A 23,481-nucleotide genomic window follows, 5' to 3' on the forward strand; every position below is an offset into this window, starting at 1 on the left:
CCCCTACCTCTGTTCGTGTCGCTCTCTTTCCCGCGTTTCCCGCCCTCTCACCCAGCCCTCTTTCTGTTCGGTCTCTTTGTTGCTTCAATTTTTTTCGTGGTTTTCCATTTCGAGCAGCCTCGCTTCACCCCGGTTCATCGACAATCCCGCCATTCGAATCACCCTCGAGAATCGAACGGATACCAAGCAATTATTTAACGCTGCGTACTGTGGCTTCGGTTTGTCTCGTTGAAATACGCCAGAATCCCGCCTATCGGACCGCCTCTTGTACGAGGTGACAGTTTCATCGATTATCCTATTATCATTGAACGCTGAAAGCCAACTGTGCACTGACGAAATAAATTCGGATCTCGGCTAACTATTATCTGGTTATTGCAGGTTACCTGCTGAAACGGCGCCTGAAAAAGTGTGATTTCGAATAGGTGGCCAGCGATTCTGCCACCCAGCGAAGCTCTGTTAGGGTCAGTGAAAACTTTACGCGTAAACACGCATTCCTCTATGTTCTTGTATATACGCGGTGTTCGCCCGCGCTTCTTCCTCTGTTAAACGAATTATGTTCCATCCCGTGGCATAAAATTCCACCTAACGGCAACCATTAATTGGTTTACATACAGAAAATTTTGCAAGACCCAGCTTCCACTTCCCCGAGTAACTCCATATTGAGCGTGGACGTATCCAATTAAATGAAACTTGCCTGGCAGCTTGTTCGTTATAATTAATAATTAAAGTGACGAAGGTAAACAATTACAGATGATACGCGTACACGACCGGCAATTAATTAGAAGCTGCCGCGTGAATACCTATTACAACGTGTGATTATCTTAAAGCTCGGAATACAAATCAGTTTCCAATTACGGCCGTTCGACGGAATTCCCATGGCATTCGTTCGTCACGCAGCCAGCTGCTACTCCGGCTGTTACCACGATTCAATGGCGAGCGACTCGATGAATTTTTTAATGAACGCATCCCGTAGTCTCTTCAGAGGTTCATGATTTATTTGAGTTTACCGTTTGCACGGGTAGTTTACCGGCGTGCAACGAGCAATTTGAACCAGGCCAGCTACTAGCAGAGCGCAGCCGGCATTGTGTTAAGACCATCTTGGGAGCAAGCAGGTGCTTGTCCACAGTCTCTGTCCCATAGGAGATATCAGGTCCTCGCAAACTAGGAAATATATCTCGTAGACAAAGGTTAGCCGTGTCGTGGAAAACTCGTAAACACTTGAATTGCGTCGAAGAAAATACGATCGTTTTGATTACTCGTGCGCGATGACTGAAACGTTCGATAATTCTTTATTTCCGGCGCTATTCCAGCCTAACACGTTTCTGAACGTTTCATGTAGTTTGCGTGCAACCGTCGCCTACGCGGAACTGTCACGAATGATTAAAATACTTGTGGGTGCGTTTCTTTATCGTCAACGTTTCTTTTTTCTTCTCCTTTACCTTCCTAGTTTCCCCGTTCTTTTTTCTTTCATTCGCGTGCGTGTGAATTAATTAACGCCAAGAGAAGTTAGTTTATCGCGGCTCTGGAATATTTATGAAGGGATTGTGCAGAGTAATATTTGCTAAGCGCTGTACAAACATAATTCTGCCAACTTCGGGCGAATGTGTCCTAATTAAACGCCCGGGAGAAGTTTTAAATATTTTCAAACATACGCAATCCCTGTTCGACTTTCACTGTTCTGTGTTTGATGACATCGTGTAATTTAAGCTCTAAAGGGTACAGATGACGAAGGCCAATGAGATTTTACGACGTCTGTCTTATTATCTCTCTCGTGTTGTTGAAAGGTTTAAATCAAAGTAAAATTATCAGTAACCTTTGGAAAATTTTACTGTCATGCAGATTCAATTTACTTACATACCTTGTCATACAAACACGTCATGCAAAAATTGTCAAAGGGTCAATCGTTTGCATTCGATGTTCCTTTCGATCGAATTGTATTCAGATGACTTTTTATGCAAACATATAAAACGTTAATTTTCTGACTATTTATTTACAATAAAAAATTTCAAGCACATAATAAGTGGTTTGATCTAATTCGAAGATACCAGGCAGATCAAGCGAAGATGAAACGGATATCCGCTAAACGCTCCTCGTTTCATAGTTGGTATATCCCTGCTCGTGTTTACAATAATAACGCGTCTCTAGTTCTAGCCAAATATTCCATATACATATACATATAAGCAACAATCGAAAGCAATTACAGCAGCCCGGACATCGTCGCTGTTATGCGAGATGTTCGTCGTACTCCATTACATTGATTAGTAACGAGAGCCACGTAACCTTCTTGATTACCAGTGATCATTGATCTACCAATTTCGATGTAACCGATATGTCAAGAATTTCGTATCCAATCAACGTATAGGATCAAGGATGTAATTCTCTTTCGATCGTGTATGTACTACCGTATATCCATACTAATACTGTAGTCATATAAATCAGAAATAGTAGATGCATATATTTGCTAAATATTATTTAACAAACGTTTAACAATATTTGACGGTTTAATTATTTTTCCTTAGAGAAAAATCCTTTTTTCCCGAGAGGCAGTTAAAAATCAGTTCAAATAAAATATATCGTTTAACATATACCCTTTACTTGTAACTTCAAACGTTTTTATCTCTCGCAATTAATGCTTTCTATGCGTGACATCCTTTATCCAACGTTCAGTTTCTCTTATTTCTCTCTCCCATCCCGATTCTCGTTTCATCAATCAATTTCCACTGCGACAACGATTCATCGAGAGAAGAAAGGATGAGTTACAACGGCGACTCTGTGTCCGCAGTTATTTCAAACTTCAATGTTTTTCATCGTTCGTTCTTAAATAATTCAACTTGTGCGTGTGTCAATTTTCATAAAGACAAATGTATATTATAAACGTACTGTAATACGCGCGATAGATTTTGAACAAGGTAATTCGCGTATTGTCATTCTGACATTCTACACGCAAGCAATTCGAACTCGGATAATCCAAGTTACGGTACAGGTGAATATTTTATTCGCGTCAAACGGACCGCGAAGAGAATGTTCACATTGAAAACAGACTAAGGAGAGGAAGGTGAAATACGGATAATCGCGAAAGAAGCGGCAAAACGTAGAGAGCACTGGAATCTCTGGACGTTAAAGCGGCATCGCGTTGCCCGCGGGATTAAAATCCTCAGTAAAGAAATACATACAGCTACTACGAAAGCTCTCATTTGCAATCTACTAGCCGTGTCTTCTGTGTCTCACTATGGTCGTTTTTCCTCGTAAGGCAACAAAAGGAAAATGGGAAAACAAAATCACGTGACACTCAACATTTGTGAATATTTGTAACGTTCAGTGATCGATGTAACGATTTACAGGTGTAAATGTTAAATTCTCATATGCTTTCTAATCAAATTTATTTATTAAAACTATCTACAACTTTCTCAAGTCAATTGTAAGTATCATTCTAGACGAAATATCAACAGTGTCATTAGAAAAAAGAAGATTACTTATTCCAATGGAACGTTAGACATCCTTAATGAACTAATTAATATTTTTTGAAAGAGAATATAATAATTAAGATTAGTTAGAATCAATAATCATCTTTCAATAATTCTACGTCTCGTTAATTCTTCATCGGTAAATCCTCTATTCCAATAATCTTCCATTTTAATACGTGTACTCATTAAGCTTTCAGTCTACACAATCATCTCTATATATAACTATCATTAAAGACGAAAATAACACGGTAACGAACGCCTAACGAGGATACCACTACGAAACACAAACAGCAAATTAAACTCCATATTACGGAGATAACGGAAAATTTGCAGCTAGACCTAAATCGGCGAGCTATTAATGGCTCGCGATAGCCGAATTTGATGACCTGGCAATAATACGGTTAATTATTGACCGATAACTACGATAAACTTTGATAGCCATCGTGATTATAGCGCGCTCGTAGAAACTCGCTCACCCGTTTAATAAAACCCATAACCGTGCTCGTCTCTAGTCGCGGTGCATCTTCTCGATTCGTTTCGATCAAGGAGAGAAAAGAACTAAATAACGATCTCGTCGATAAACGACGTGTCTAAAGATCAAAGAGGAAGGCAGCAGCCGAGGGAGGCAAGCGTCATGATTCAAAATCCAGAAAAGCGATCGACACGCACGAGTACCTGCTGCACGATCCTTATTTTCCTTCTTGCTGTATCCCCGTATTTTCTCTTGTCCGTTCACGTCTCACCTGAGATCCAGCTGCCCGTGAAACGGGGTTTCAGAGCACAGGCAACGCCTTTGAACGAGGGCCTGCATGTTGTTGCAGAGAGATCGTGCATCGTTCGACGAAGAGAAGGTGGCGGAGGAGGAGGAGGAGGAGGAGAAGGTCGAAGAAGAGGGTCGGAGGTTAGCAAGGTGTAGGAGGAGGTTGAGGAGGTGATGGCGAAGGAGGTAGAAATGGAGGTGGCGGTGGTGGAGGGTTGAACGGTTAGAAGGTGGGGGGTTAACGACCCCGATAGTCGCGATAGGACGTGCGTGAGCCCTCGCACGACTGATTACGAGTGAGCGACCCTTTGACGATCACGATCGACCAACTTGATGCACGAGAAACAGAGACCGATGGATACCAGCGGCTGGATAGAAGGAGAGAAGAGACACCGCTGCACATGTGATCGATCCGAGCGTGAGCGTCGAAGAGAGCATCGCCTTAGGGGCTCTCCAGAGTGAAGGGGTTAGTTACACTGATGCGGTGTACGCGGCTACTATCGTGTATCAGCGTAGATAAATCACCGGATGTACTTCGAGGCGCACACGTTGGGGAAGACGTCGCATTAACGTTTTTGCCGCAACGCGACCAACAGTTCCATCGGACGCGGTTCGATCGCGGCCATCAACGTTCGGTGCACGCGGGATTTTCAGATCGGATCGCCGGATTATACCGGGGTTCTGTTTTCCAAAACGGAAAACTTGTTCGCACGAAACAACGTTACGCTAGGCTAGAAATAAACGTTATTCATTCTGTTTTAGATACCGACGTAATTTTTGTTTTACTATGCTCATTGTTTGGCGTCTATTTAATATTCGCTGTCGGAGCGATTGTTTAAATATATTTTGGAATGAATATTAGTTACGGGGGATGTGTTTCATAATTTTCTATATTTCTTTATAAAGACGATAGAGTAAGAAAGTTATATAATTAACATTCATTTCATTTCTTATAACATACACTTTTTAAGGAGATGAAATTTGTAATTAATGCTTGTAACTATTTCAATTATTCGTGTTCCCATAGAAGTTTGCTTATATACGGCGTAAGTGTAATTGCATCATTGAAAAGGGAAAGTTGGGTAAAACTCATCGTATTCTTCACCAAAGTTTCTCTTTCATATACCCTAATGACTGCGCATATTAATTTAATGATGCGCTGTTATATGATTTATCTTATTATCCTTGTTATCCTATATTATCAGTTGAATCCTACTAATTGTAGAGACGATAATATGTTTGGAATACATGCAATAAGTGTATACTAAAAATACACTTTATTTAATTATTTTCATTTATAATTTAATGGATTGCTCAATGAAATAATTACGATTATTTAAAAAAAAATTTCCGTAACAAATCTTAATATTCAAAAGGAGGCTACGGTAAATAGTAATTCAATTGTTTTATTTTGAAGTTTGATTGAACTTTTAATTATTGGTAGATCAACCCTTCCAACGGCTTTAGTATTCTTAATAGACAGAAATTCGCGAAGATACGAGCAATATTCATGGCAGTACACTAGAGATCGTTCCCTTTTTGTTAAAATTCCGAAGCATTATTCTGTTTAATACGTGTGTTTCAACCATGTCATTATAAAGGTATATAAATGCAAAAGCAAATGCAACGGAAACACAGTTATTTTAAATACACGCTATATTAAACTTTAATAGAATTCCCGATAAATAAATTTCAGCGTATAATTCAACGACCAGGCAACCGTACTTTCATTCAACTATAAATTGGAAAAAAAGAAAAAACACAGCACACCTTGGCTTTATTTCAATTACTGTTTCATTTCCAGTCGATCATGAGAGCCTATTCAACTGTCCCTTGCATACAACACTTTTTCGCCGAAGATAAAAATCTCTTTCAAAGCGATGGAATACGCAGTTATATATTATAACTGTGCAACGAAGAAAGCGTATAAGACCGATATTAAACGATAAAAAAGGAAAAGAGGTAGCAGCGGTGGGCGATTTAATCCCGGCTCCGTTCTTGAAATTCCAAAATCCCGTGGCGTACGTAAGTGGAACAGGAAACGGTATAGTCCGCGGTAACCGGACCTAATCAGGATACACAGAATCGTTCGTGAAGTTATGCGAGATATAGTCATTTGTGGACCCTTGAATTCGTATTTATGTTTGTAGCCGCCGTTTGGCAGTGGCGGTGGCAGCGGCGGTGGCGAGAGTCTCGTGGAATTGAAATGCAAATAGTGGGATTCGGGATGCAAATTCCGGTTGCACGGGGTAACGCCAGCCAGCCATCCTGAACGAATGAGCGAACGAACGAACGAAACACGGCCCAGGCCAGGCACGGATCAGTTCAGAACGGAACCAAAAGGAATGGAACTGAGTGGACTGCGGATAAAATGAGAGAGCCGGTTGGACGGAGGGGAGAAGAAGGCAGAGGAAGAAGAGGGTGAGCGATGAGTGGGGCTGAGAAAGAAAGACAAAAAATTGATTGCAATTCGGCGCCACTCTCGGCTTGCTCGAGATAAAAGTAATGCGTTTCGTGCATAACGAGTCCCTCCGCCTATACCCAACCCTCTTATCCTCGCGTGTTGCCCGCGTACTCTCCCTTCTAACCGCCAACCCCGTGCACCCCCTGCTTTATGCCGCCTTATTTCGTACTGCCACTTTGTTTTCAACTTTCCTAGCTGCTTTATGCGCTGCGATGTCGATGAGTAACTTCGATCCTTGCGATGCCTCGTTGGACGACGAGGCTGAACGAGCTAACGAATTCATCGATATACCAGAAGAAAGTAAAGGTTACGTAAGATACGTTAATGTTACGTGACTGTTCTTTATTTTTCTTTTGTACCTTTATTGCGAAATATCGTTGAATATTCAAGCTTATTTTACAAATCTGGCCTTTAATAATTTTATTCGAGACACAAAACAAACGTTCGGGACTAATATCCGTAAGAAAGTGTGTACAGCTGTAGCGCGTATAATGAAAGTGTGTGTAGTGACCCTCTGTCTGTACAGATCAGGAAATGTTCTACAATCGAGTGTAAGAAGTTGGATTTTGAAATCTCATCTTGTCCTCCACATAGTTTAGACTTTGCTTCGTGCGATTCCACTTCTATCGAGAATAAAGGATCACTTTTTCTTCATCAAACTGTATCTTGATTTTTATATCTTATAATATAGAAACCGCGAAAACAAAAGCATTATAGAACTCAAACACTGTACAAGGCACTACTGAATGAAATACGAAACAATTGAACGTGAACGTAAGAAGTTCCAATGGTCTCGCATTATCCTGAAATCCATTCGAAATCTCAAAGCAATATGCTTCCCTCTATAAAATGTCTACTACCACGACAGTGTCTACTACTACTGAAGATGCGAATTTGGACGATCAAGAGAGAAAAAAGAGCGTTTCAAGAGTAACATATGAAACGCGCGTTTTTTTGGATTAGGTAATGACACTATCCAAAACGTTTAGCAATCCTTCGTCCTCTTCTCTCTCTCTTGTCGCTTGTACCGGATAGGATCGATACTTCGTAATTATATTAAGCAGAATGTCGGCGGCAGTGACTGGCCCGCAGCACAGCTTATTTCGAGGTAGAAGTATCATTGCATGGCGATGGACGACAATCGGACGGTTAACAGGAAGTAATTGGACACTCGTAGTTACCAGCCAGCGAAGCACATCTGTAATTCGCTGAATGAGTAGAGGTCGGTTGTCAGTATTAGCCAGATTCTGTTTTGCATACCTACCAACTTGCATACGTCGTGCTCATCAATTTTCTGTCACGTTTCCACTTATAATGTTGATTCGATTAACAATTACGCAAGTAGCTATTAGAACTTATCCGTGTCGTTGCGCCGCTCTTGAATGTGTAACCACATCGTGATTGTCCTATGTTGTTCGTTTTATGACGCTAATTATCAGCGATATTTCTCAGCCGTGTTAAATTTTGATGCGTGCTTACGATACATTATTAATGTTATAACGGGAATTTTAAAATACGAGCTGCATGTACATGAGTTAGTTCAACGTTATATACCGCGCTCAATGATTACAATTACTTGATAAATGATAATACACTTGATAATACACGAATAAATATAATTCATAGGACAAGACTATTTAGACCGTATATTTTTCCTTTATTCTAAATATTTATACTATTTTGATCATAATAGCATCATCTGTTTCATTCAACTCCCTTGATGCTAGTCCACTGTAGTATTCTATGACTTTTCACATTTCTGTTGAATTGTCGTACTTACGAAAGGTTCGTAGCTGTATTTGCACTTCTTAAGAAATTAATAGACAATTGCATATTTCAATATACAGTTCTAATTATGTGTCGTAATTTCAATCACACGTTAAATGAACTAGAACGAAACGAAGAAAATCGTATGCTTTGAGCCTGGTCGCTAGCGAGGTTTTAGCTAAGCCGAAATATTCGAGATTCTACTGTTGAAAGAAGAACATAAACCGCAAAGACGCGACAAATTTTCATTTACGCAACTTATTCATACCTCCGCGACAAATTTTCTAAAACCACCCACTGAATGAACTGTGCAAAGATATTGCTTCGACGGAATTTACATTGACAGAGTACATCCAACGGTTTTTAGTTCTATCGATTTGCCGCTTAACAAGGGCAACCGCGTTGGACCAGTATGTTCTACGATGGTGAGGCTCGATGGACGGAAAGGGCAGAGGGTGTCAGACTGAGCATGCTGGTAGCCCGGCCCAGCGAGTACCATCGATTACGCTGAAATTAACATTTAAAAGCGGAAAATTTGCAAGTGCCAGGAAGGCCGACGCTGTGTTAACCGTGGACTGTACGGAGCCACCGTACATAATGCAACCTGCACACACGCGCGTTCTCGTTACCAGACGCGTTCGACCCGCGAATAAGGGGGAGAAAGAGAGGGATAGAAGGGGGAAAGCGAAACCAGATAGGTGAAATAGAGAAAGAGGAAAAAAGAGGGGGAGAGGACACGCGAAAAAAGAAAGAACACAACGGAGAACAAGCGGACCGAATGGCGCGGGAATAACGTTAAGGAGAAAGAAGGAGAAAAAAAAGCAGAGAGATGAAGAAAGAGAGAAGGCCACCCTCGCTGCTAAATGTAAATGTCCGGCATTTGTTACTTCGCCTGTATGACCCGCTGTTTGTTTGTATCTGCGGTACGAGTGCAGCACGGCGGAGGTGGAGACGAAGCAGGAAGAGGTGGAGGAGGAAATGATGGAGGTGGAGGACGAGCAGACACTAACAACAGCAGCGGCATGTAGCTGTGTTCGGAGTGTCCTTTTTTTGTTCTCGCTTTTGCTATCTACTTTTTTATTTCTGTCCTGCCCCCTACCCCTACCCAGTGCCGTTCTCCGTAAGCCACCACTTCGGTACGCTCATTTGTAAAATTTTATGATGGTCCCCGCTGTGTTGTATCCATTACAGGGGGGGGGGGGCTGGCTACCGGCTTCTTTTTTAGGAATTTCATTTTAATTACTGACCCATCCGAGAATGTGTGTGTGTGTGCGCGCGCGCGCTCCAAGACTAAACGTCGTATCAGATCGATCTGACGAGACCAGATATCCGTGGACCATCGAAATCCCGCGGAATTGTATCGTGTCCCTTGCGGGCTTCCCTTTCGGCGCGTAATTCTACGTGATCGCCGGTTGTTAACGGATACAACCGGAGACCTGTGGACGATAAACGGCCGCGGAGGACGAGAGTCGGAAGCACCGGGATAGAAGGGATATTAAAAGGGTAAAGGGCTGAAAAATTTGCTCGTCGATCAAAGGGTTTAACGAGCTACACCAAGGAGAGACGATTAGTCACGCAGTCGCGCGTACTACTCGACCCGTTCGAAAGGAGAACGTAGGTACATAGCTCGACTGATTATTTTCTAAACTGCTATCAGTTGGAACCGCTACAGCCGGAACTTCGAAAGTTGAGTAATATGTAGAGTTCGTGGCAGGCGATAATACACTTCTCGGCAATGCCCGAGTATCATATTTCCAGTTAGTAACAACTTTCCACGTTTGCTTCAGAATCCTTCGCGATTTCGCTACGTACGCCTCCGCCGTGTGCAAGGTTGGAATTACTAGGGAATATATATATATATATTTTTCCGGCTAGCCTACCCCGCGGCACGCCCAGAATATTTAATGTAATTCAGGTTCTTATATTCCGTTTATTTGAGCCGATAATTAAATTAAATATTCTATCACTGCTTTCAGGAAATTATTCTTGAATATATATTTATCGTGTCTTACTTACGTCACGAAGCCCTTTTTATAAATGACTACCATCAAAATTAAAAATAGGAAGAAAAATATATCTTATAATTTTATACGTAAGAATTTAAGACTATGTACTTGATTAACTTACTATCATATGACTCCTAGCGCAGTTACTCAGGATTAAGGTAAACCCATACGCTATCCTTACTTTCTTAAATATATCGGCTATTTTTATTATTATGTTATCATAGCAGTCAAAAACAATATTGATATTCAGATGAGTTTGTATATGAAAATTATAGAAATAGCATCATTGTTCACCTGCGTTCTGTTTTCACATATTATTTGAATTGCAAACGGCGTTATGATTTAGTAGAGACTCTATAATTGTTCGCTAGGATCTGCCCGTTAATTGTTCATGGTTTATCCCCACTACTGGAGGTGTTTCCCCTTGAACCAGTTAAGCGAGTAATGTGACACGGTAGTGGCTTCCCCTGGAAAGATCTGTATCGCCTTCATATCGGTGAAACAATACTAACGCAACGGCGAAACTTTTTTATTCCCAATTTTTTGTTGATAAAAATCTCATTAGCATACTGGTAAGATTTTCCTGGTTAAAATGAAACCAAACACGATATTGTTATAAAACCTGATTACGTTGATTGAGCTTGTGAGTTTTTCTTCTTCGCCTGCTGCTCTTTTTTTTCTACGTTCGCCCCTGTCGGCAATGTAAAAAACTTGGAGAATCTGTCCGCTAAAAGCTTCACAGCTGCGCTGAATTTCATCAATTATCCAACGCTAAAGTAAATTAATAAACCGATTATTTTCGAATGGGGCAGTTTTCCGTACGTTTATTGTTCAGCATGCTGCATCGTCTTGATCAATTAACAGAGTCAGTTACAAATGTAAACAGATTTGAAGAATGACACGTGAAAATTTAACTTGCACGTGGCTAGAATTGTAATGAAGTGTTCAGACTAGCCAGGGCTTGATCAATGTTCATTCAGTTAAAAGAAGATTAAGATAGGCACAACGGAAGATCGTTAATGGAAAATAATTGGACATTGTCGTTTTAACTTTTGTAATATACAATTCAGGAACTATTTATTGAAAACTCATTTACTGGACAAAATTGAATTATAACTTCTTTATACTTTTCATCTTCTAATTTAATGTAATTAATTCCAATTAATAAAAATAATGGAATATTACTATCATAAATACTGTTTTTATTTTGTAAAAGTGAACAAATAATTGAGATTGCACTTAACACTATTATCGTGAATGAAATTACTTAAGTTGCGTGATCTAGGTAAGAAGCTGTAGCATCGTTAAGAAAAGAAGCTTGAAACATTAAAGCAGAAATACTAAAAGCGAAATGTGTTATTAAACCCTCGTAATTACGGCGTTGATTACTCATAATTGGAGTGCAATATACGTAGGAAAAAAGAAAGAAAGAACAAAATATGAAATTACGCCATTCTTCATAAACCTTGAAATGTTGGAAATTAACGAAAATATGAAATTATGAAATTCCTGAACAAAGGAGAAATTTGATAGGACTTCGTTGAAAAACAAATTATATATCACCTTTAATCTAAAAATTGATACATATCGACGAAAGATTCCAGAAATTATTCGCAAAAAGTTTGAAGTAACCATAAATGAATACCACGTGCATATCCTTTAAAAAAGGTTAGTTATGAATTATATACATATATGATGTATTGAACACAGAAAGTAAAATAAGTTTTATATTGGTATAATAAAAAATCATATCCGAACAAAAGATCGTATTTTTATATACATATATAAATAGTTAAAGTTTTTTCATTATCTACAATAAGTATATCACGTGACTGAATGTTTCAAAACGTGGTTTCGAATGTCCTATAAACTTGCTGTCCCATGCCTTTGACAACGTGCAGCGTACACAGCATGCAGTCGCATCGAACGCATCAGGACGATCATAAAAAATTGAACGATCACGCCGTAAAACTGAATTTCATAGACGCCAAACAAATCCAGTGCATCGACTGCGTATCTTTATCTGACATCTCGGTCGAACTTATTTCGACAATAGGCAGCAGCTTGAGCTAATAATATTCTTCCCTTCGGGGCAAAGGGAGAAGAAGTAGAGAAGAAGGGGGAGAGATGTTCTCGGGAATCAGAACGGCGAGGGTTACTTTCGTGCAGCAGCTTTTTCCTTCGTTCTATCCTACTCCTTTCCGCGATAGCCGTATACGTTTTTCCTTTCTCTTTAACCTGACAAGAAAAGCATTGTGCTGAAAACTTCCACACGCCGCGCCGAGCGGAGCCGCGCGCCGACGACTGGCGTACTTGTATGAGGCCGCCACTCTTTTGATATTTCAACGTAGTAGACGAGTGGCGTGTCGTAATGAAATCATCTCCAGTGCTTTGATCTTCCCCTCGCGCGCCTCGCTCCTTTCCACCATGAGCAACCTCCGCGTCGCTTTCCCTTGAAAACGGCTACGCAACCCCCCGTTCCACTCGCCACCGTCCCAACCATCCTGCCTCCTACCTTTAGCTAACTTTCCTCCACCATAGTCCTTCCTCCCACATCCCTACCACCGCTCTACTTCTTCCCAACCACCCTCATCATATCCCTGCCCGCCCCCGAGCATCGCTCCCGTAATGAGTTCCTTCTGCGCTTTCTTCGCCACGATACATTTTTACCATGCGAGAAGCAATTTCCTAATTATGGCAAGCGCTAACCGGTTGTCCTTTGTCGCGCGCCGCTCCTTTCTTCCGCCGGTTACCGTTGCCCAGCTCGGCCATAATTACTTTTTCGCGTAGTGTTTTTCGCACGACGACGTTAATAGACGCCTGGAGAGAATGCACGCGGCCACGAAGAAAAGGGACGCGTAACGGCCCGGTGAACCGCAATAATTCCACCGTTCTAGGATGCTGCTGGTGAACAGTCACGCGGTCGCCACGAAGGAAACGCGCTATGACCGAAGAGACGCCGCGACTTTCACTTGTATACCTCTTTATTCGTGAAAAGCTTTTCCTAATATACTACCACTTTCCCTAGTATGCTACTGCTTTTTCTAGTGTGAGAAATATTCGAGTCTGGATCAACGATTGTAATAAAATAATTTGAAATAACGCTCACGTTCGAATGTTCTAATTTTTATTTAAGCTGTTCGAAACAGTGTTCGCGTTTGAATGTTTCAATTTTTACCTAATGGTTTCAGTTTTATCTGAAGCATTTAACTTCTGTATAATAGTTGCCTCGAAATACCTTTCAATATTCACGTACGTAATACGAAGCTCCATATTCTCTTTGCATATTCTCTGTTTTATTGCAAGTACAGGAACCTACGTTGATTAGTACGATATCAAACGTCCTCTGTAATTTAGCAAACCACGCACTACTTTCATGTTTCTGTTCTGTTTTCTTGAAAAGTTAGATAGGACAGAACTTTCGTCATTCGTGTTTGCTTGGTCACTAGAAGATATTAAAAATCTACAACAAATGAAAATAAGCTTAGTAAACACGAAAATTCTGTACAAATCTCTAATAATGAAAAACATATCCATGCAAATGAAATTTTATCCTTGTGAAATATAGTCTGATAAAGAAGACAAAGAAGATCTCGCTATGTCAAGCCTTGTCGTCAATAAAATTTCTTTCTGAATGCATAACTCCTTTAAAGTAATCTAACGCGACGCTGCTCGTAAAGGGAAGATCCAAAATGATTGTGCTAAACACAATAAGGGAAGCGAGATCTTTTGAGGGGCAATAACACGATGCACGATCCATCGAGAACTACGGTGGACATTGACGATGATCGATACGCGGGGTAAGAACATTGAATAAGATGCCAGGAGACAGAATAGATGAAGGACAGGTTGCTCATTCTTCTTTGTATATGAGAACCACGACCGTGGTAGGTATATAAGATGTATCGAGCAACAAGGACTAACGGCCTTTAATTAATAAAGTTACGCGAACAACTCTCAAAGTCTTCCTGCTCCTTCTACACGACCTTCTACCGCTGTACCAGCTATTTCCCTTGCTTTAGAAATTCTGCTATTCTCTCCCTTCACCGGCTACCTCTCTTCTTTATCGTTTCTTCATTCTTCCGTGAAGACCTACCTACAGACTTCCAACCCTTTATTGGATGAAAGCTACACCTTATCTTAAAGATTTATTCCTATTCTCATTAATTGCGCTCGATAATCGACACGCGTGAAATTGCTGCATGTAACGATTTACAAAACTTGGAAAGTCCAGAGAACAATCGACAAACTATGTCCTTTTTTACTCGAAACTTCGAGTAACGATTGCAACCGTCTAACAAAATATATCAGAACGTTGCAACGATTTTTATACAAAGTTTGATGACCCACTTTGCAGTCTGTTGGAAGGTATTGATAGACTGAATAAGAAGGTGGATTTTAAAGTTGCACAGCAAGAAGATGTTGTTACTTGTTATTCGCGTGAAAATACAACTTATTTCTTACATTTACATTTTCCTTATATATTTACTTTTGGTCTTAGTATTTCCATACTGTACATTTAAATGAAGTTTACTTTTGACTTATATCTTTGATTAAAATTATATAGTATACAGTGATATAAATCCTTTACTATTTGTATTTGGAAAAATAGTAAGACGAACATTATATTGGATTAATATTATAGATTTTTGCTTGATAATATGTTTAGAAAAATTGGTTACATATATTCATGGTGTCTCAATGGTGGAACTTACTTCAAGGGCCAGTTATAAACATATTATGTATATCTCATTCGATTTCACATTTCTGAAATATTGTAACGAATTTTGTGTTCCCTCATCTGATGTACGATTACATACAATATGTTTCAAACATCTCAATCATCGTAATAAAAGTTGCGAGTTCAATCTGTTTACTTCAAAATTATTCATTCAATTCTTTCTACTCTACGGATGCTATTATAGCAACGTTAATAATGTAAAAATATTTTGCGTATCATTTCCACCGATAAAATATGAAAAAGAATAACAAGGATACTTACAAAAATTTACAAACATTCATGTTTTTCTTTTCAAACCAAAATCGTTGAACAAAAACTGTAAAAGCGTGTTAAAGTCGGTCTGTTATAACAATTTTCAAAGCGCGAAGAATTGAAAATTGTCTAGTTATCCGGTTACAGAATTGAATAAGGTTTCGCACAATGTTCTTCCTGCATAGCATCATATAATTGACGCGTAGCTCCCTTTCGATCGTTGCAGCAATGAAGAAGGTAAGTAACTGTAAGATCAGAATGCGTTTGAATGTGTTTGGTAATTGATAACCCGTATCGTAAGAATACGTCTTTTCTTCTCATCGACAATCCGGCGCCAACGGGGAGAAGGTCGTATCGTTTCAAGAAGTCCCATGCGGCTTCTGTAGTGGCATTCCAAGAAGCGGCACAAGGAAGAGGAAACGCCACCCGCGGATTGCCAGACTCTAAGAATTAAAGGAAGTTCTCGCTGGCTGGCAAGGAGTTCGTGTCGCGCTCTCTGCGTATCTCGACGATGCTTGCCCAAGAGTAACTCAGCTGGCGAGTTATGGCTCGCTAAAGAAAATTGACTTGAACCACGGCCAGGATAATAAAAGCGCGTTGCTGCGAGGAAACGCGGGCGAGAAGAATGAAAGAAGCAATAGGACTCTTGCATCGCTCTCGCAGCGATACCGTTGAATCTCAAGAATCAAGATCGAAACAGAGAAATGTCGATATCGATAGGTACCAATTAAAAGTTATTACATCCTTTAGGTTACTAAGATTATGATAACGATTAAACGGCAAATCGATGTAAGACATAATATACGGCGGATTATGCGATAGTATCGTGCTATATACTATAGTTAGTTATTACTATACGTTCGTTGTACATGTTAACCACCGCTGTGATCTTTGAATTTTTATATTTCGATCTTACTTATGTTTCAATAAACAGAAGGCTTTCAACCTTTAAAAAGGATATCATGAATGTAATTTTCACCGTGATAACGTCGAAGAATCCTCTGTTTTATCATTATTCAGTACTAAGTGAAGAACAGAAATATTATTGTTTGCAGCAATAATATTGCAATGGTATTATTAAATGGCGATAATATTAAAACCTAACTTGCATAGAAATCATACATGCTACTAATTATTCTTTCGTAGTTGCTTCACATTCGACAAATCTTTTAATGTTAAGAAAATAAGATAATATAACAGAATGAGTTAAATAGTACAATGATAATATGCTCAGAAAAATTTAACTTTTTGTGGTTCTTCCTTATTCCTTTTATTTTTAGAACACGAAACATATCCTTTTGCATTAAATCTTAATACAAAAAGAAGGAAGAAACGTATCAATGTATAATTGATTCAAAAAGTATAAAACTTCTGAATACCTTTTGGAAGCAAGTTATTAATTGTAAGTATCAAGTTTCGATTAAATATCCATTCAGATTCGAAAACAGTGGTAATATTATAGACATTTTAATTAAGAACGTTAAGTCTGCAGTGAACAATCTATGATTTTAAATAGAAATATGATGTGCATGAATATTTAGCTTGCTTTTCACGTTTGATAGACATCGCTACAAAAATAAAGTAAAAAATAAAAAGTATTATTTCAAAGATAGAACGAAAGTATGATGACTTTTCTCTCTGAATATTTTAAAGAAGTGAAATCTACTGTGCTTTGGAAAAATCCATCGTTGCACTGCTTCTATTTGTGATTATGATAAACTTTAGGTTGTTCCGAGTAAACAATTATCGATCGTGGGGACGATTATTCATGAAATACTATCGTTTGTATTAGCTGTGAATATTCCAATGAATTTCCATATTATTAGCATATAGTTTCCTTCTATCAACAATTTTATAAGTTTATGAGATATAAGTGTTCTACTTTAATTCTTGACAATTTATGATACTTTAGTAATTTCACGAATAAGTAACAAAGTAAATTTATAAATATTAAGCACCGTGTGAGAAGTGAAAATAATATTTTCTTTGATTAACGATAAGTAATAACAATTAAATACAAGGAATGGAACAAAATATTATACAGAGGAGAAAATGAGAAGAATTAATTTTCGTAAATAAGATCATGAAAGTTATCTGCATGTAATAATAATTATGATCACAATAATTTTACAAAACACCCAGTCCACGATACTGTGCAAGACCATAATTTGCACATTAACACGTGTTATTGGTAATAGATTTATGCAACAACAGGATAATAAGCCGGTTTTCAATAAATAAACACGCGCAGACAAGGTCAGCTAATGAAACAGTATACACACAGAATAGATTACATGAACAGTGAATTGTTATTTTATTTATAGTTGGTCAGTTCCGATTTTACATTTAACTGAATAGCTCGAATTGAATCACCGATATGTAAACCAGCGAACTGGAATTCTGGTAACTCGATGATAAACGGCTCTGTCCTGACTATTGAGACACGCACATTATTTTTTAACTGTCACGATCAGCAATGATGGATTGGAGGATTGTTGCGTGCGATATTCCTCCGAGCTCCGAAACGAAAATCCATCGAACGTTTCGCTTCAATGTGAAGAGCGTTTTTTGCATATCGCCGTAATTAAAACTGTCACTAATGGTAAATAACTTTGATAAATGTAAAATCGAAACAGTTCATAAACCGTAATTAACTTTTGGTCTAACTTAATGATCATGCGATTGAGAAGAACTGAATAACAGTAAAAACTCCTTCGTTCGCATAATATAATACAAAATATCTTTTTTGTGAAAGTATTTAAAATAATTGAATTGTATTGCTGTAAATACTTGTTATTTCTCTAAAGTGTTGTTTCACAGAGGTCGATGTTTTAGCTTTAAGATTTCCTATACGTTTATAGTTTCTATCAAAGTAGTGTATTATACATATAGTATCGGCTATAATCATTAGGATACTCGTGATGATATTTAGCATAAATTGAATACTCGTTACCTTATCATAGATCTGTTACATCATTTGCATCATACGTACTTCATAATCTTAAAGTATTCAAATTAAAGTAAAATTTGTCAGAGTTGTTTAATAAATATAAGGAATAGGATATTCTAATTCTTATGTCTGACAGTATACAGAAATTTGCATATTGTCAATATTTTTTGTATTGAATGCAATTGTCCGTTGAAGTTTTTATCTCTGTTCCCCAATATCGTTAGCCACGCGTTCTTCATCAGGTACTAAACATAATATCGGATGTTATTCTATAATATCAACAACAGCAGAAAATCGAAGCGCTCAATTCAATGTGAAAGTATCGGAAGAATAAGAAGAGATTATTTGCGAGATCTAAAGAACTAAGAAAATATTTTCAGCGTGTACCGCTTTACTGTTGCTCAAATAATAAATGACCTACAAATCCGACCAGTGTTCGCGGTATGGCATCTTCAAGATAAGCCGAAAAGCACGGATGTTTCAACGATTTTTCCACTTCATTGGGACGAATAGGAATCGTGCATCCGATAGAAGAGCATGAAAAAGTGATGTAACATTGTTTTTACCTTATTCGGTGTGGTTGCTTGTTGCTGCGGCGAACAGCTGGTGCTGTGTATAGTCGGCTGGTTGGTCGTAGCCGGTACAATGCCTTGATGATTCAGGTGGCTCAGCTGATTGAGCTGCGTGAGTTGTTGCGGCTGCTGCACCGGATTCTGGGTAGTGGCTTGTAGCTGTTGATGATGCGTCTGATGCGCAGGGTGGGTCGTCTGATGATGCGTCGCGGGGAAGGTGGGCACCGTGAACGGGACGAACAGCATCGGGCTGCCGAGGATGTGCGCACCACCTCCACCCAATGCCCCCGTCTCCTCCCTACACCTTTTTTGTGCGTTTTTGGTTTTGGATAACTCTTTTACTCCATCAACCGTGTTTGTTACTTCGACGTGCTACTACGTTATACTGTTATTATATTGTACTTTTTTTTATTTTGTCAAACACTGCCGACGACGACGACGAGCAGAGTAGAAGCGGATGTAGCGGTAGTAGTACAGGTAGAAGTAGTAATGGTAGTGGTTACTATTTGTAGTAGTTGTAGTAATAGTAGTACTAGGAGTAGTAGTAGTGGTAGTAGTAGTAGAGTACTATACGTGTCGAAGTGAAGCTACAATGTATGTTTAGTAATTTATTATTACCTGCACTCCTGCCCCAGCCCCTGGTGCTGGGGGTGGGCGTAGGGGGCGGCTCGGACGGAGGTGGTGGACGCCACCCTCGCTACCCTCAGCGATAGGCCGCCCCGCTGACTGGTAAGCTGGACCGAAGCTGGCTGGTGATTGCTATGCACGCAGCAACAGGCACGGCAACCAATCGGTTGTTGTTGACTCGGAATAGCCTGGAAGTGATGAGTTATGGGGCCCCTGGGCCCCGTGGAGGAGGGAGAACACGGGTACACCCCAACCAAGCAGCCCACCACTGCAGCCCCGGGGCCCGGTGCACTCGGTGCCAAGGCGCCTGTAGACGAGGCCACCCCAACCTCGCTGGCCCTTCTGCAACCACTGCACCACTGCACCCACCCTCCTTGCTGAGGGGTCTGATACGATCTACTAACGCCGATCGTTGACCCGGACTGGACCACTTCCACCTGGGTCTCTTTAAGTTCACGATCTCCTGCGGGTGGGATCTTGCTACTTTGCAGCTTCCTCGGGGTAACCAACTTCCACCGGTTTTTTAATTATCGTTAATCTTCGAGACACTCGGGAGCTTGCTTCGTTGCTGGATTACTCGTTAATAAAATCCTCAGCCGCTTCACTTCGACTTTGCCTATTTTTCACTACCTCACTTTTTTCGTATTACTTATTTGATCGACAAGATTTTCGCGGATAAAACGATTAAAGTCACCTAATGTTTCGGCTAGATGCGGTTATTTGTCAAATTATCCGTTATCGTTGTATAAATGTGTTCGCACCGTCGAACTTCGTTGACACGTTCCTTACACAAAGTTAGAAATCGGTAAACGGATATATAATTACGAATCACTATAATCAGTCTTTATGTGTTCGAGCGCAATCTTCGAACGTCTTAAAATGTTACACAAGAAACAAACGCTTTACCGAAAACTTCTTTGATACGTATCGAGAACTCTCGGCGTGGTCGATGCACACTCATAACCACGTGGTCGACTTGAGTAGCCCCGCACGTCGATCTTTCGGATTGCCGGCACAAATACAAATGGAGAACGAACGTTTCCTTCGCGACAGGTTTGGTCTCGGTAGAAGTTAACGGTGTTGTATTGCCAACAGAAACTTCCTACAGTTGAGTAAAGTGGTGGAATGAGTCGCGGTATAAGCCGGTATCAAATATTAAAGACGCCGGGTTTGCCGGTTCAACAAGTATACAATTGATTGCTCTCTTGTTTCCCCCTCGAGATAACTGTATTTGTTGAAAAGCTGTGTTTGCGCTCAGCTACTAGTAACGTTTCCTCATAAAGTCGGCGCGCTATTAACCAACTTTTGTAAAAGTAAAAAGCCCAGCTGCTCGTTCAGCACTTCCACTGTAGATGAGTACGATGCTTCCGGCCCAGCGAATTCAAACTAGGAACACTGTTTCTTTTTTCTTACATTCACCAGATATTACGCTCACGTACGGAACTATATAGAAAACGGAATCACGGAACGTTGTTTACCCGACGTTCTTTTTCAAACGCGTTTCTCGATGAAGAACACTACAACCGCGGTGGTACACCTTAAGGAAAAGTGTCATCAACAATTAAAATAGCATATCTACAATTCCTTTAGCCTTGGCTCTCTAGATCTTCGTCCGTTACACTATTTATCTCGATCTTCCACGAATGTATCAATTGCGGAAGACGCTCCGCGTCATTGTCGCGTTCAGCGCCGTAGAAAGATGCAACAGAGATCGCGATCTCACTACCGAGATACCGAATCGTTATCTATCGAGATGTTCTTCTTTTTCTTCGTGTGAAACTTAATCAGGCAGCACGTCCTCGCGATTCTGTAAACGAGGACGAAGACACGGCGGGTGGAAAAAGAGGGAACCTAACCCGTAATGTTGGAAGGTCGCTCGCCGACTGACTAGCACTTCCGCTCAGGCTGTTGTGCGATTCAGAGTGGGGGATGCTTCGTTGGGTTGTTGTGTGTAGGGGCTGGTGGCGGTGGGTAGACTCGTTGGTTGGTTGGTCGGGGTGGTTGTGTGTGCTCGGCTCGTGCTGTGCGCGGGAAACCAGGGGGTTTCGAGCCTCTACAAGCGGCACGGCCCGGCAAAATAGCGACCAGTTTCACGTGGCTCGTACTACCTTGAGTTTAACTACTTTTCTCTGGAGCTTTACCGCATCGGTTGTGGAGAATCTTTCTTCTTGGCGTCGATATCTCTCGGCCGAAACGGAATTCCTCTGTTTTATCTTCTGTTTGCAGTGCATGTAGTTTGCTGGGTGTTCGTTCGTCGTATTTTCCTTATATCGTACCAACCAACGTAGTTTTATAGATACTACACGAGTATACCTTATTTATATCGTTTTTGCGTTATTTCTACCCCGTGATCTTCCTCGTGACGGTTTAGTCGACAGATGGATCTAACCAAGCGTGGAACGAGTGACAAGATGATACGTCGGAAGGGCTTACGCCGCAGTCAACGTGGACAGAATCTCGGTAGCGTCGAATGATTATTTGGAAGAATTATACCGTCGATCAGATTACTGCGCTATTGTCGTTGGTATCTTCACTTTCTTTATTTGAATCACTCGAATCAAGAATAATTCTTTATATTTCACTAAATTTTCGCGTTGCCTCCGAAATCACACGAAATTCACTAGCCAGCATTCGGTTGCACAAGTAGATCGTGCGATCTCTCCAATTTCCGTAATTACTTAGAATTCTAGGTTTTGTCAATTGTGACACAACGATATTGAAAGGAACTCGCAGCAGCCGTCAATTTTTAGATTTCGTCTGCAAGATTAATAACACGTTTGTTACAACGAATCCAGATACTTTACCATGCGTAGGAAAATCGAAGGATTCGTCAAATCTGCTTTTGTCAGATTCACGAGAAGCTTCGCGAAACCGATTTCCAGCGAGCGAAACATCCATCCGACGGGCAGCAACAGAATCTCGCGAATCATTCGTGGTCGCACGTGCTCGACCGGTTCTTCACTGTCAAACACCCGGGTAAACACTGAAATATGCACTCGGAAACACAATTCACAATAGTGGTTGCCCAGTGAAACACAAACAGCTGAATCGACACTCGCGCCGTTGGAACGGTCTCCCTCGTTGAAAAGATCCTGCTGGATCAAGATCACGCCGAAGAACGACGTAAAAACGAATTGGTCCGTGAAACGTACCTCTTTGTACGCGTGCGTCGTCGTGTGGCTTGTTGTGTTTACGAACCGCGGCTGTATTGGTGGTTGTGGTCGGCGCGAGGACGTAGACGAGAGAGCGCGTCTTTGACACGAGGGATCGAGGCGTACGGGCGAGAGCGTAGGGGGGAAAAATGGACTAACACAGAACGTGGAGGCGAGAGGAGGATGCTGCCTAGTGGCCTAGTGCGTAGCGAGCTATGGATTTGGTGGAGCGCTGTGACCTGCACGTAGGTAGGTAGCGTGGAGACAAGAACCGTGTATCGCAATGTATCGCGGTGGTGGCGACGACGGCGGCGGCAGCGGCGGCGGTGGTAACTGGAGGGGTGGTCCGTCGGGCTGGTGGGGCGTGTGGGTGGTAGGTGGAGGGAGCCTGGTTCGTTCCTTCGTTCCCTCGAGGTGGTGGAAGAGAGGGTAGATCGGACGTTTGGGAGACCGAGGGCGCGCAAAGCGCCCTAGCTCGGGCCTTGGAAACGGCTGTTCGTGTTACTGCTCTTGGTATTGTTTCACCTGCACCGCTTTTTAATTATCAATTTTATCGTCCTTCGCAACCCCCTATTTTTTTATCTTGCGTTCCCTCTGATTTTCACCTACCGAAATTCCTACAGATTATCTGTTGTTGGTTAATAACTCGATAAGTTTCGATAAGTTTGTGTCAACGATTTGTGAAAACCAGAGGAATATTTCATATTTATCTGATGATGGTTTTGT

At 40.7% G+C, this 23,481-nt stretch overlaps 2 protein-coding genes across 8 annotated transcripts in view; one reads left to right on the plus strand and one right to left on the minus strand.

Annotated features, from left to right (window-relative positions):
- The window catches only part of LOC139987909 (uncharacterized), a 586,680-nt gene extending 563,751 nt beyond the window's left edge, over positions 1 to 22,929 (minus strand). For 3 of the 6 annotated variants that reach the window (XR_011799965.1, XR_011799963.1, XM_072004726.1), the window contains exon 1: positions 18,971 to 22,929. Coding sequence is in view for 3 of the 6 variants with exons in the window: in XM_072004726.1 (XP_071860827.1) it covers positions 18,971 to 19,222 (252 nt within the window). In the remaining 3 variants the exon portion in view is untranslated. The remainder of the gene's footprint in view (positions 1 to 18,970) is intronic. The other 3 variants (XR_011799964.1, XM_072004723.1, XM_072004725.1) reach the window with 3 other exon arrangements.
- Positions 1 to 23,481, plus strand: part of LOC139987915 (uncharacterized) — a 456,615-nt gene that overhangs the window by 339,396 nt on the left and 93,738 nt on the right. The window contains exon 5 of one of the 2 annotated variants that reach the window (XM_072004734.1): positions 4,286 to 5,169. The exons of the other annotated variant lie outside the window; for it this stretch is intronic. Within the exon in view, the coding sequence (XP_071860835.1) occupies positions 4,286 to 4,399 (114 nt within the window). The 3' untranslated portion in view covers positions 4,400 to 5,169. Of the gene's footprint in view, positions 1 to 4,285; positions 5,170 to 23,481 lie in introns of those variants that run through there. 2 annotated transcript variants of the gene reach the window in all.

This window comes from Bombus fervidus, chromosome 6 (genome assembly GCF_041682495.2).
Source record: "Bombus fervidus isolate BK054 chromosome 6, iyBomFerv1, whole genome shotgun sequence".
In the NCBI taxonomy this organism is placed as follows: domain Eukaryota; kingdom Metazoa; phylum Arthropoda; class Insecta; order Hymenoptera; family Apidae; genus Bombus; species Bombus fervidus.